The 13,219-nt window shown below is 37.9% G+C and overlaps 1 protein-coding gene across 8 annotated transcripts in view; it reads right to left on the reverse strand.

Annotated features, from left to right (window-relative positions):
• LOC137197516 (NACHT, LRR and PYD domains-containing protein 12-like) overlaps positions 1-13,219 on the reverse strand; it is an 80,884-nt gene that overhangs the window by 24,766 nt on the left and 42,899 nt on the right. For 6 of the 8 annotated variants that reach the window (XM_067610979.1, XM_067610975.1, XM_067610977.1 and 3 more), the window contains 2 exons: positions 3,795-3,968; positions 3,001-3,174 (listed from right to left, as the gene is read on the reverse strand). The exons of 1 other annotated variant lie outside the window; for it this stretch is intronic. In XM_067610979.1, coding sequence (XP_067467080.1) covers positions 3,001-3,174; positions 3,795-3,968 — 348 coding nt within the window. Of the gene's footprint in view, positions 1-3,000; positions 3,175-3,794; positions 3,969-4,773; positions 4,951-7,016; positions 8,869-11,348; positions 11,626-13,219 lie in introns of those variants that run through there. One more of the 8 variants, XM_067610981.1, reaches the window with a different exon arrangement.

Genomic DNA, 13,219 nt, shown 5'->3' on the forward strand with positions numbered 1-13,219 from the left:
ATAATTGGATATCATCTGCATAGAAATGAAAATTTCTGAGTGTTTCTGAATAATATTACCCAAAGGAAGCACATATAAGGTGAATAGTATTGGTCCAAGTACAGAACCTTTTGGAACTCCGTGTAGAACTTTTGCTTGCATGGAGGATTCATCATTAATGTGTACAAACTGAAATCTGATAATAAATAAGAAATCTGATAAATCTGATAAATAGGATTTAAACCAGTTTAATGCAGTTCCTTTAATGCCAATTAAATGTTCCAGTCTCTGTGATGTGATGGTCAATTGTGTTGAATGCGGCACTAAGATCTAACAAGACAAGTACAGAGAGAAGTCCTTTTTCTGATGCAGTTAGGAGATCTTCTGTAACTTTCACCAGTGCTGTCTCTGTGCTATGGTGCGCTCTAAATCCTGACTGAAAATCCTCAAATAAACTATTGTAATATAGAAAGTCACATAACAGATTATCAACTGCTTTCTCAGGGATCTTAGAGAGAAAGGGAAGGTTAGATATAGGTCTATAGTTGGCTAAAATGCCTGAATCAAGAGTAGGCTTCTTAAGAAGAAGTTTGATTACGGCTACTTCAAAGGACTGGGGTACATAGCCTGTTAGAAAGGACATATTGATCATATCTAGTAAAGATGTGCTAACTAAGGGTAAGACTTATTTAAGCAGCCTGGTTGGGATGGGGTCTAAGAGACAGGTTGATCAAATCATTTAAGTTAGTTCAGGAAGGTCAATTAGAGAAAAACAGTCTAACATTTTCTTTTCAACATATTGTTTCTGTTCTGAAACAGGTCCAGGAAGGCTGTGGATGCAGGCATGAAGGAGAGGGAGTGGAGGACCATCATCAACCACCTGTACTGGAATGCAGCTTCCAATGCGAAAGGAGGTTCAGATGTGATGGAGGCTGAGTGGAAAAGCAAGGTGAACCATGTTCAGGACATCCACCTAAACATGGACTTGGGCACATCCACCTCTGGAGGGATAAGCACCAAACAAAGGAGTGGCTGAAACTAGGTACAGGATGCTGTGTTCAATATGAGGCTGAATATGATCAGAGGTCTAATCATCAGTGGTGCTGGTTCATGCTTTATTTGTACTGATTCTGATGTGCTCCAGCCAGAAAATAATCAGCTGGAGAATGTTCTTACCTTATACCACTCAGAAAGTGCAATGAATCACTTATGTTATTTTGTAAAGACAACACCAAAGTTGATGTTGAAGAACATCATACTCTGTTGCTCCATCACATATGAATAAATAATATTTGTAAATAAATCTTAAAAATAAAGTAAATAAAATATTTGTTTGTGCAGTGTCTACGGGAGCCTTTAAACCTGAACAGCACTGGTGAAGGCTGTTTGGCTGTTGTCTTCACAGCATCAGAGCCTCTCACTGGAGGCATTTCACTCCCTCATCCTCCACTTTGTACCAAAGCACACTGGCTTCTCCTTCCTTAAGATGTACAGCAGGTTACTATTGTGTGATCTTTTAAGAATTTGTGCCACTAAGACTAATCCAGTCTTACAAAGCAACCCTGCCCTCATTGATATACATGGGGTGGACAAAATATTAGAAACACCTCTCAGTATAAAGCATTACTATTCAACAGCACCGCAAACTGCAGCCTCTAAAATTACCATAAAGCTGAATCTAAAACAGTTTCGATAAAAACTGAACATCAGAACCTTCATGAACATAGAATTTATTGCAGGGCTGTTGGATGAGACCACATTAGCTTTGGCTAGGTGTAACTAATAAACTAACAACTGAGTGTATTGATATATTCCTTTTTGAAAATGTCCAAAATTTACCTTTTAGTGACAATGTGACACTACACAGCATGTGAAAAATTAGGTTTTATTATTTATGCTGCGAGTTTCTCCCAGTCGCCACTCATGGTATTACAGCAAAAAATCCCCTGTGGCCCAAAAAGCATTTTTTCCCAAAGACCACGATTATAAAAGAGACGTGTGAAACTGCTGACAGTACACCTCGAACTGCAAACAAGGGCAATTATGACTCTTTCTATTTTGAATTTTTGATCCATGGAGGTTTTACATTTGTATATCTGTAAATTAAAGAGTCCAGAGTTCTAGACCTCCTATGTGAAAAGTGCCCTGAGATAACTTCTGATATGATTTGGTGCTATATAAAGAAAAAAATGAATTGAATGTTTGTAAAACTTTTCTTGAGCTAAGAAAAGAAATTTAACACTTTAAGCACTACTGTGCATATTCAGTGGGCCACATAACCTTGGAAGTACATCTGGAAGCTAGAAACTTTTGGCATATGCGCCACATGAGCAATTCTTATCAGACTGAATAGACCCCATCTTTGGGTCCGGTATTCAGCTATTTTAATAAATCCATGTATTCAAATCATGATTTATGGGACTGTCGTGACTCAAGAAAGCTAATATATCAGCTACCATCTACGTTATTTTAAACTTAAAATATAATTTTTGTAAAGACTCATTTTCAACAAAGTACACATTTTACATATCATGCCACTCTAACTGGACCATTTAAACAAGTAATCACTGCATACACGCAACACAGTGCACATGTACACATGTATACTGAGTAAAGACGCAACCACTCTCTGGATTCTAGAGTCGATTATTAATCATTCAAATAAGAATCATGATTACTCGGAAAATCTATTTTTCTGTCCAGCACTAAAGTTTAGAAGATGGAAACTCCAAACACCTGAACCCAACAGGATACAGGTTAAAAATTGAAAAAAGTAAGTTTCAGATGTTCAGAGTGAATTATCCAGAGTAGATTTTTCGTGTTATATGAAGGTTTTAAATGTGCAGCTCAAAATTGCTCTGATGCAGTTAATGGACTTAACCACTGAAGTAGAAAATAGACTTTCCCATTAAGATACTCAGTGTGGATCAGCATAATATCAGCTTTATGTCTTCAGTTTAGTGATACCACAACTGTCACATCATATTCATCAGTGCACAGAAGTAAAACATGGTGTCTGACCTCAGAGTCTTCAGTCTACAGTGTGGACTCTCCAGAAAATCACACAGAAGCTTCACTCCAAATTCCTGCAGCTTGTTTGCACTCAGCTCCAGCTGTTTGAGAAGGGAGGGGTTGGACTTCAGAGCTGAGGCCAGAGAAGCAACACTGATCTCTGACAAATTGCAGCCCCTCAGTCTGAAAAAAGAATAAATGATGTCACACAGGAGGAAAAGTTCCTGCTTGAAGTCATTCAATGTTTCATAATCTGTTCAGAGCTGAAGAAGGTTTAGAATGTAGAAGTTCAGAAAATGGAAACTCCAAACACCAACGAGACCAACAGGATGCAGGTTAAAAACTGGTGAATGCAAACAGTGAAAAAGAGCTCTCAACATTCAGACACCTATTTATGTTTACACTGATTCATAAAAATACTATATTCATTCTTTAAACACCTGCACTGATCTCTCTCTCTGTGTGTGTTTGTGTGTGTGTGTGTGTGTCAATGATCTGACATTTATTTATTATTTATTAAAACATATTCAAGAATAAAGAAATATTTCTTCTTCAGCAAGTAAACATGGTCATGTTAAAACAGATATTAGTTGAGAGGATCTTCTGTATACAGATGTGACTCTTTACCAAAAGGTATAAACATTAATTGACTTTAATAACTAACAGTGGACATTTTCTACATTTTCTTTAAGAGTCAGCCATCTTTTATAACTACACACTAAACTATGTACAGTAATAAAAAAAGGAAAATATGGAAGTTAAATATTAAGATCAATAATAGTAACAGTAATCAGTGAACTGACCCCAAAGTCTCCAGTCTACAGTGTGGACTCTCCAGAAAATCACACAGCAACTTCGCTCCTGAATCCTTCAGGTTGTTTCCATTCACATCCAGCTCTCTCAGTTGGGAGGGGTTGGACTTCAGAGCTGAGAGCAGAGAATCACAGCTGATCTCCGACAATCTGCAGTTACTCAATCTGAATAAAAAATAAATGATGTAGATTAAAATCATTTTATAATCCAATCAGATGTTATAAGGTTTTAAATATGTTGTTCAACATTACTATATCCTAATCAATAACCTTTTCTCTAAAATGAGCAGTGACTTTGTCATTGCTATTGTCATTTTTAGCCTTCTACAGACATCATCCAAATGTCACCACAACATTCAGACACATATACATGTTAACACTGATCCATAAAATGCTGCTGAATTCAATCAAATCTGCCATTAGAGGATCAATATGAAATCACTAAAAACCTGTTCATTATTTATTACATGACCTTCTTCTTCCTGTATTTGGTAGTTTAGTAGATATGTGTAATTAAAACATGTTATTGGTGGCAGTAATCATTCCTCCTTTCCATACTGACTGTGAAGTGGTCTCTTCCTAACACAGCTACACTGTAGGAAATGAGTTCATAAGTTCAGCTGAAGATAATATGAGGCTTTGACAGTCTAGTAGACACCCACTTGATTTGTCTAACTCAAAGTTACAGATTATTTAGTACACAATTCCCTCTTTGAGTTACAATCCCTCCACTGCAGCTCAGCAAGGGAACACTGAAGAAAGACAAAGATACTTACTTGATATGTGTAACTCAGACTGCTGAAGCCTCATATTAGTTTAAACTTTGGAAGTCATTTTTACACTGCAAGTCATTATGTGTTTTGCTCAGGCAAATCCTGAAAATGTATGAACCAAACATTTGAAACATCACTGAAGGATTTTAATTGAATATATAGAAAAATACTACCCAACCTAAAGGCAGTGAACTGACCTCAGAGTCTCCAGTCCACAGTTTGGGCTCTCCAATCCATCACACAGAAACTTCACTCCTGAATCCTGCAGGCTGGAGTTGGAGGTCAGTTCCAGCTCTCTCAGATGGGAGGGCTTGGAATTCAGAGCTGAGGCCACAACTTCCCAGTGAGTCTCCGAGAGTTTACAATAAGTAAGTCTGTAATGACATATATTACAACATATGTTATCATGAAAGAGGACACTTTATATTTACATCATGCATTTGATGACGAAATAGTTTGACATTCCATATTTTGACAACATCTGCTCTTGACATCAGTGGCTAAGCTAGTCTTTTTAAAAAAAAATTAATATTTTTTCTGGGGACTTTTATTCCTTTACTGTAAAGCGACAGTTGAAAGATAACAGGGAACAAGAGGAGAGAGAGAGATAGGGAATGACAGGCAACAAAGGTCCACCACTGGAATCAAACCACAGACATTGTGGTAATATGACACTCATCTTAACTACTAGGCAACCAGTGCACTCCTAGTTCAGCTAATTGTATCTCACCGTGCTTGAATGAAACAATAATTCTCATCACTCTCTCTCATACCTGCAGACTTTTAATGAAAAACTTTGTTTCATCTTGCAGATGAGGAGAGAGAAAATGGAGTTAAACTGAGGCTTCCATAATGTGCACAGTCAGTCTGTGTAATTTGATCTCATGTCTGTCTCCACAAAGTTAGCATAAGGCCATCTTGACTAGAAAACCATTTTTACTTTCCACTATTTTTAATTTGACTTCAGGATATTTTACTCAGCTCAGCTCAGTGAACAGTTACAGTTGAGAAAGATCATCTCTCTTTGCTACCTGCTGCTGTCAGGTTCACATCCATAAGCAGGAAAATTTAGTGACTGTTGACAAACACAAATGAAACAAATGGCTTGACAATATTAGACCTGCTAATAATTACATTTTAATGTAATTAAATGTTTAGATTTGATGACAGATGACTGCATGATGTTTAGTTGTCAACATTCTTTTCTGAGAATCTGAAAAAATGATTCAGCACACAAACGCAATTAACAGACCAATAAGGTTAAATTATTTTCAACATGATGTCATCAGAAAGATGTTATCGGGGTATTAGCATTGAAATATAACATTGACCTTTAATGTGAAAAAGATCTCTTTTAACAGTCTGAATTCTACCATTCTGCTCTTATATATTCGTCAGACCTCTGTGCATTTAGTGCTACTACTCTTCTCTACACCAACAAGAGATAAAAATCCTGAGAGTTTCTTTCTGTGACCAACAGAATATAAGAGAGACTTAAAATAAACACCATGTAACACTACTTCCCTCTTTAAAATAAAAAGATGATTTTTTTTTTCGAAATAAAAGGCACCATTGCTCGGTTCAACACACTCAGGGGTGTTGTCTTGTATGACCAGTAGTTTAGGGAGGCTAATGTTGGTTAATGTTAGCAAACTTTAGATATCGTTGAATAACTGGCATTACTGAATCAGTTTGATGATTTGATGACTATTCTCTACTTGTGCAACCAAACCACTATGGCACAGCAATATACTCAATTAAAATACTATTTAATAATTAAAATTATTATTATTATAATCCTTTATCTACACAACACAATTCAAAATCAAGTTTACAAAGTGCTGTAAAGGTATGAAAACTGTTTACAGGGTTGTTACAAAATAGAATAAATACAGTGCAATTCAGAAACAAAAGGAAAAATTATTCTTATTTTAAACTCTAAAGCATGCGTAAAATCAGGTATAACCTGCATCTCTGATTATATATTGTTTACACAACCTGCTCACGTAATTAAAACTTTACTGCATTCACTGATAACTGTAAAATACTGATATATGTTGTGTTAAAATGCTTCTGTAGTAGAACCTCAACCACAACCTATTAAGTCCTTCATTTATTTTACCAGGTTTGAATGACGCCTCTGTCACCCAAAGGAAGATCAAGAGAAGAAAAAACTTTAAAGTCCAATAATTACTAGAAATAAATAGAATAACTGTGTTCATTAAGCTATAAACACAAACAACTGAAAAATGAACATTATTTGCATTCACATCATTTGACACAGCTCAAGAACATATGAGACTAAATATAACTGTTATATTATTTCAGCTATAAACAAGTAGAGCACTATTTTAACATTAATTAGAATTTTATATTATTTATATTTGAAAAACTAAAGTACTGATCTATACTGATTTATAAGAATAACATCTGGATTTACCGAGCCTTTCTGCAGTTCCTCACAGCTGGGATCAGTCTCCGTCGTGCCTCAGATGATGCGTTGTACTCCTCCAGGTCCAACTTATCCAGAACCTCCTCTGACATCTGAAGTATGTAGGCCAGAGCTGAGCAGTGGATCACTGAGAGTTCCTTCTCCGATCTGTTCTCTGACTTCAGGAACTCTTGGATCTCCTGATGTACTGAGCGGTCCTTCATCTCCATCAGACAGTGGAAGATGTTGATGCTTCTGTCAGGAGAGATATCCTCATCATTTTTACTGTTCATCTTCATTAGAGAGGGTCTGGGGCTTCTGCCAGGAGAGATTTCCGTACTGTTCATCTTCTTCAGGTTGTTGATGACTCTCTGGATGATTTCTGGACTGTTCTCTGTCTGACCCAGCAGGTCTCCTAAGAGATTCTGGTTGGAATCCAGACAGAGGCCATGAAGGAAGCGAACAAACAGGTCCAGGTGGCCATTTTTACTGTTGAGAGATTTCTCCATGACACCCATCAGGAAGCCATCCAGAGATGAGTGTTCTTTCCCCAGGAAATCCTCCAGTACCTTTGTTTTCCTGCTGGTGTAACAGTGGTACATGCAGACTGCAGCCAGAAACTCCTGAACACTCAGATGAACAAAGCAGTAGACTGTTTTCTTGAAGATCATTCTCTCTCTTTTGAAGATCTCTGTACAAAATCCTGAAAACACTGAGGCCTCTGTGACATCAAGCCCACACTGCTCCAGGTCTTTTTGGTAGAACATGATGTTTCCTTTCTCCAGTTGTTCAAACGCCAGCCTCCCCAGATTCAGAAGAACTTCCCTGTCAGCCTCCGTCAGCTCCTGTGGCCTTGTCCCATATCCCTCATCATACTTGTGCATCTTCCTCTTTGTCTGAACCAGCAGGAAGAGTGAGTACATGTCAGTCAGGGTCTTGGGCAGCTCTCCTCTCTGGTCTGTCGTCAACATGTGCTCCAGAACTGTGGCAGTGATCCAGCAGAAGACTGGGATGTGACACATGATGTGGAGGCTCCTGGATGTTTTGATGTGTGAGATGATTCTGCTGGACAGCTCTTCATCACTGAATCTCCTCCTGAAGTACTCCTCCTTCTGGGCGTCAGTGAAGCCTCGTACTTCTGTTACCCTGTTAACACATGTACGAGGGATTTGATTGGCTGCTGCAGGTCGAGAAGTTATCCAGATGAGAGCTGAGGGAAGCAAATTACCCTTGAAGAGGTTTGTCAACAGCACGTTGACTGATGACTTCTGTGTGACATCAGACACGATCTTCCTGTTGTTGAAATCCAGTGAAAGTCTGCTTTCATCCAGGCCATCAAAGATGAATAAAACTTTCCAGTCATCAAGCTTCTCTGCTGTGACCTTCTGTAATGTTGGATGGAATTCATGGATCAGCTTGAGGAGACTGTACTGCTCATCTTTGATCAAGTTCAGCTCCCTAAACGAAAGCAGAATCACCAGACTGACATCTTGGTTTTTCGAGCCCTCTGCCCAGTCCAGAGTGAACTTCTGTACTGAGAAGGTTTTTCCAATGCCAGCAACGCCATTCGTCAGGACGACTCTGATAATGTGTTCATGTTGGCTGGGTAAGACTTTAAAGATCTTGTGACACTTGATTGGAGTGTCATGGAGGGACTCTGTCTTGGAAGTTTTCTCAAGCTGCCAAACCTCATGTTGGGTATTAACATCTTCACTCTTTCCCTCTGTGATGTAGAGCTCAGTGTAGATCTTGTTGAGGAGAGTTTCACTCTCTGATTCATCAGTTCCTTCAGTCACATGTTGACATCTCAATCTCAGACTGATCTTATATTTATTTAAAACCTCCTGCAGATCACTGTCTGCTGAAAGAGAAGAAAAATATAGATCTGAATATCTATCGGTGTGTTTACATTCACTTACTTAACCAGGTTACTCAGAGAAACCAGGTTACGTAGGTGATCGGAGAACATATTAACATGCACAATAGTAAACTGGTTACTGTAAGTCTGTGAACAGGCAACAAATCAGTGATCATATTTGTCCTCTACACTGACCTTATTATCAAAGCATGTCTTCATTTTATCTATATTAGTGATAGAAAACGTGTTAGTCAGAACTGAGTCAGAACTTTTCCTCACAGCATGAATGTGTCTAAATTCAACAAACAGTAAAATGTTAAGTGGTGGAAACCAACTTATTTACACTTCTAGAGGACACTTTGTCAGTTTCAGTTTTAGTTGGACTTTAAATACAAGGATAAATTGCTCTGTGTAAAACTAACTTTCCCTATCTACAGTCTTTTGTTAAGTAGATGTTATGTGTATACATGGTGGAGGATTTGATGTTCTCCAGGAGAAATCTACCTGCTGAAATAATACAAATAAATTGAATTTGCACCGCACTTTTCATTCATAGTGAAACTCAAAGTTTCTCTGATACAAAATCCCCATTACAGTAACCAGTAACAGTTACTCTGTAGGACCACCCGTCAGAATCATGTCACTGCCCACCTGACAAGAGTTCATTTATGTTTTCCACAGTTAGACCTACTGTATGTCTCAGAGCCGCCAGTATTTGTTGGTCAGTGGAGGAGATATTACCAGATTTACTGTGGGCATCGGTTCGCTTAGTTATGTCTGAGTCATCATATGATTATTTAGTCTGACTTCATGTGTATCTGTCCTGTTACTTTTGAACCCCTTCGCAATTGCTTGTATGAATTGCAGTTTTGTGCTCCAATATCCGTTGCTTAAGAGGTCATTTGGTTTGTCCAATGTATGCTGACCACAGGGACATCACATGCAAATCACGAGTCGACTTACAGTTTATAAATACCTTAATAGGAATTTTCTTCCCAGTGTGGGGATGATTGAACAATTTCGTATTTGTTATATTGTTGCAGCAGGCACAGTTACCACATCTATACATGCTAGTGTCTCTTGAGTATCTCTTTTATTTGTGAAGCACAATGATTATATTCAGTAGAAAAACAAGCCTGACTTTGATTTTTTGTTTTTTGTGCATAAGACCAGAGATCAGAGTGAGAGGTGGTATTAGCATGTTGTATGGCTTTCTGAATAGAGTTGGAGGCATAGCCTCTTTCTTTGAACCTAGTAACTATGATGGTTTTTTTGGAGTCATAGTCATCAAGTTCTGAGCAGTTATGTTTGAGTCTCAAAAACTGTCCCACTGGGTTAATATCCTTTTGATGTTTGGGATGATTGCTAGCAGCATGCAATATTTAATTGCGTTCCATGTCTTTTCAATAAATAGAAGTGTGAATGGCTCCAGTTTCATCTTTTCTATGGTTAAATCCCAATGATTGATTTTGCCATCTAGTGTATGTTCTTAATAGTGAATCAACGATGGTCAGTAACAGTGTTTTGTGAAGTTCCATTTTGTCTGTAATTTGGTCCCTGTATCTAGAACCACAGGATAAGAAAAATAATTGGTTCCCAAATAATTGGGTCCAACTCCCAGCTGTGTATTATTTCTGCCCTTGTATATATATGACTGAATTGAACCTGTATACTTAAAACGCTCTGAAGAAGGCTCTGTGCCAAAATGTGTAAGCGTTTTTCTAATGTTATGTGAGTCAAATAAACAAGTGAAATGTTTGTCAAATATTTTGTCCTCATTGAGAAAGGAAATTTGAGATATGCTACTATATTTTTGGAACATGCCTAATGGATTTTGGGTTTAGCACTCCACTGAGAATCCCACTGAAGTGCAACCTCCTTCTCCAATTTACTTTTTAATCACAGTATTTATGAGATGTATGATGTGCAGTAATGTTGAATTATTTGGTACTGCACAGCAGAAGCATTGTGTGTCCAAGGTAAATTTCCCTCTGGGACAATAAAGTATTATCGTATCATATCTTATCTTATTTGTAGCCAAGTGTGAAGTGGTTGAGATAAGTCCAAGAGGCTGTAAAAAGTTAAATTATCTCTTTTGGGTCTGGGGATTCCCCAGTGAGGAGGTTCAAGTATCTTGGGATCTTGCTTCCCAGTAAGGGTAAGAAGGAGAGTGAGACTAACAGATGACTTGTTGCAGCGAGCAACAAGGATGAGGCAGGTAGAAAAGGGGAACAGAATTGTTCGTTCATGCTGTGAGTCAGTTGACCAAATTTATTTCAGCTTGTGAATCATTTAAGAATTATTCTTTATCCTGCTACTTTTTCTTTTTGATGAAGGTGGTACCAAAAAGAATGACAAATCAATCTCTAACATTATTTTTACATGATTTTTGTTAACACATTAGAATATTGTAACTTATGGGTCATCTAATAATTTATGAAATGTATGTGACACTGCTTTTCAGATTCCTTCCCCTAACTTACCATTTGGTCCTGAGCAGGAGTTTTGTAAACTCTGCATCAGATCATTCCTGCTGATCTCTTCTAAAACCTTCATGGTCAGCTGCAGAGCTCCAGGATCCTGATGTTTCTGAACCATTAGATCCACTGTGTCCTGCCTTTCTGCATTCTCCAGCTGAAACACTGGGATGCCTTTAAAGCCCTCCAGGATGTCATCCTCCTTCAGGTACCACTTGAACTTCTTAAACTCATCTGCTTTTAATTTTTCCAGAGTATTCAAGAGCTCCCCTTTACGTTTCGCCATTACTCCCTGCTCCCTGCTGAAAATAAGAGAAATTTTAAATAGGAAGGACATGTATTCAATTCTCATCAAATAACACTTTATCGGTTTGACTTTTGTACATGTGCATGTTAAATGTAAATCATTTACTGCTTGATAAACAGGTCACATAACTTGGTTATTTTCATAGTTTCACCACTGCAAAACACATGATAATCCACATTATCATCCACATTTACATACAGCAGCTTCTGTACATTCAAAGTGTGAGTTTTTTGGTGTCTATAATTCATGAGTATATCTCATTTTTATTTTTGCACTTGCAGTGGGCATTGCCATGTTGTTATGAAGTGCTTCCCTATGCCAGTATTACAGCACATTTAAGGATAAACTTTAAAGGATAAACTTTTTTACCTCACATACCCCTACAGGAGTTCATGAATGGTCAGCTGATAACATTGGACGCTGAGGGGAGCTGTTTGGCCTGCGAAAATCAGAAGGGAAAATAATAATGATGAGAACGTATACTTCATACACTTCAACGTTGTTGAACGTGCATTCTGCATGCAGGTCAACTGCTGATCATGAGCCAACAGGCATACAGTGTCTTTCTCAAGGACAACTCAAAAGGAAAGATGCTTGTGAGCATTACTTCCTGTACTACCTGTTTCCTCTGGTTGTGCTAGATAAACCTGCAAGGCGAGTTTGTTTGTACAGCAAATCCCGTACAGAAAGTCAGTTTAAAGTGCTTTAACACAATGTATTGAAGTAGAGCACAATGACTGCCTCCTGTTTTCACATTTCCTGGAGTCCACTGGACTTCTTTCTATTAGCTGAACGCCAGGAAAGTAAAACTGGAGCTCCACAGTTAAATAACATGTAATTGATCAGTAGGTGGTTTAATTTTCCCCGTAAGGCCCCGGTAAGAGGCGGCTCAGGGAGACCGCGGCAGGTGGAGGTGGTGGCGGAGCTGCAGCTGTAGGCTGCCCGCCTGGCTGCATTAAGTTAACAACAGCAAAGCTATTTTTATTGTTGTCACCTATATGCTCAACTTTATATATAATTGTCAGTCTAATCAACAAAAGAACCATTAACAACTTTCTTCATTTATTAGAAAGATTTTCTTTTCATGATGTTATTTCCTCCATTAAACTGTTTCTTGCTGACAGACAGACTCTTCCTGACTTTAATTTGATCCATAATAACAGTTAAACACATTTATATTTTATATAATTTATTATCATTTCCATTCAGTCACATGTGAGGCTGAAAATTCCTGAACGTCAGGTTTGATATGAGTTACATCATTTCCATTTGCCCTGAAACATTTAGCCAAATACATATTTTCCAGTGTTCAGAAGACACCCGGATCATATCCTGAGTTATTCAATAATGAATTCACAATCAGAATATCAATAAATATAGACTCAAATAATCAATAAATAGTATAAACACATTCTGTGAGTAGAAATGGTTCCTGTGCGTCTGAGCAGGACACAGTATAAATGCAGAATGCAAGTTTTTTCTTGAGGTGTTTGTTAAACAGGAAACAGGCTGCAGAGATGGACGTCGCTTCTCATGAAGCTTCTGAGGAGAGGACGTCTCATGTCTCTTA

This window comes from Thunnus thynnus, chromosome 14 (genome assembly GCF_963924715.1).
Source record: "Thunnus thynnus chromosome 14, fThuThy2.1, whole genome shotgun sequence".
Lineage (NCBI taxonomy): Eukaryota > Metazoa > Chordata > Actinopteri > Scombriformes > Scombridae > Thunnus > Thunnus thynnus.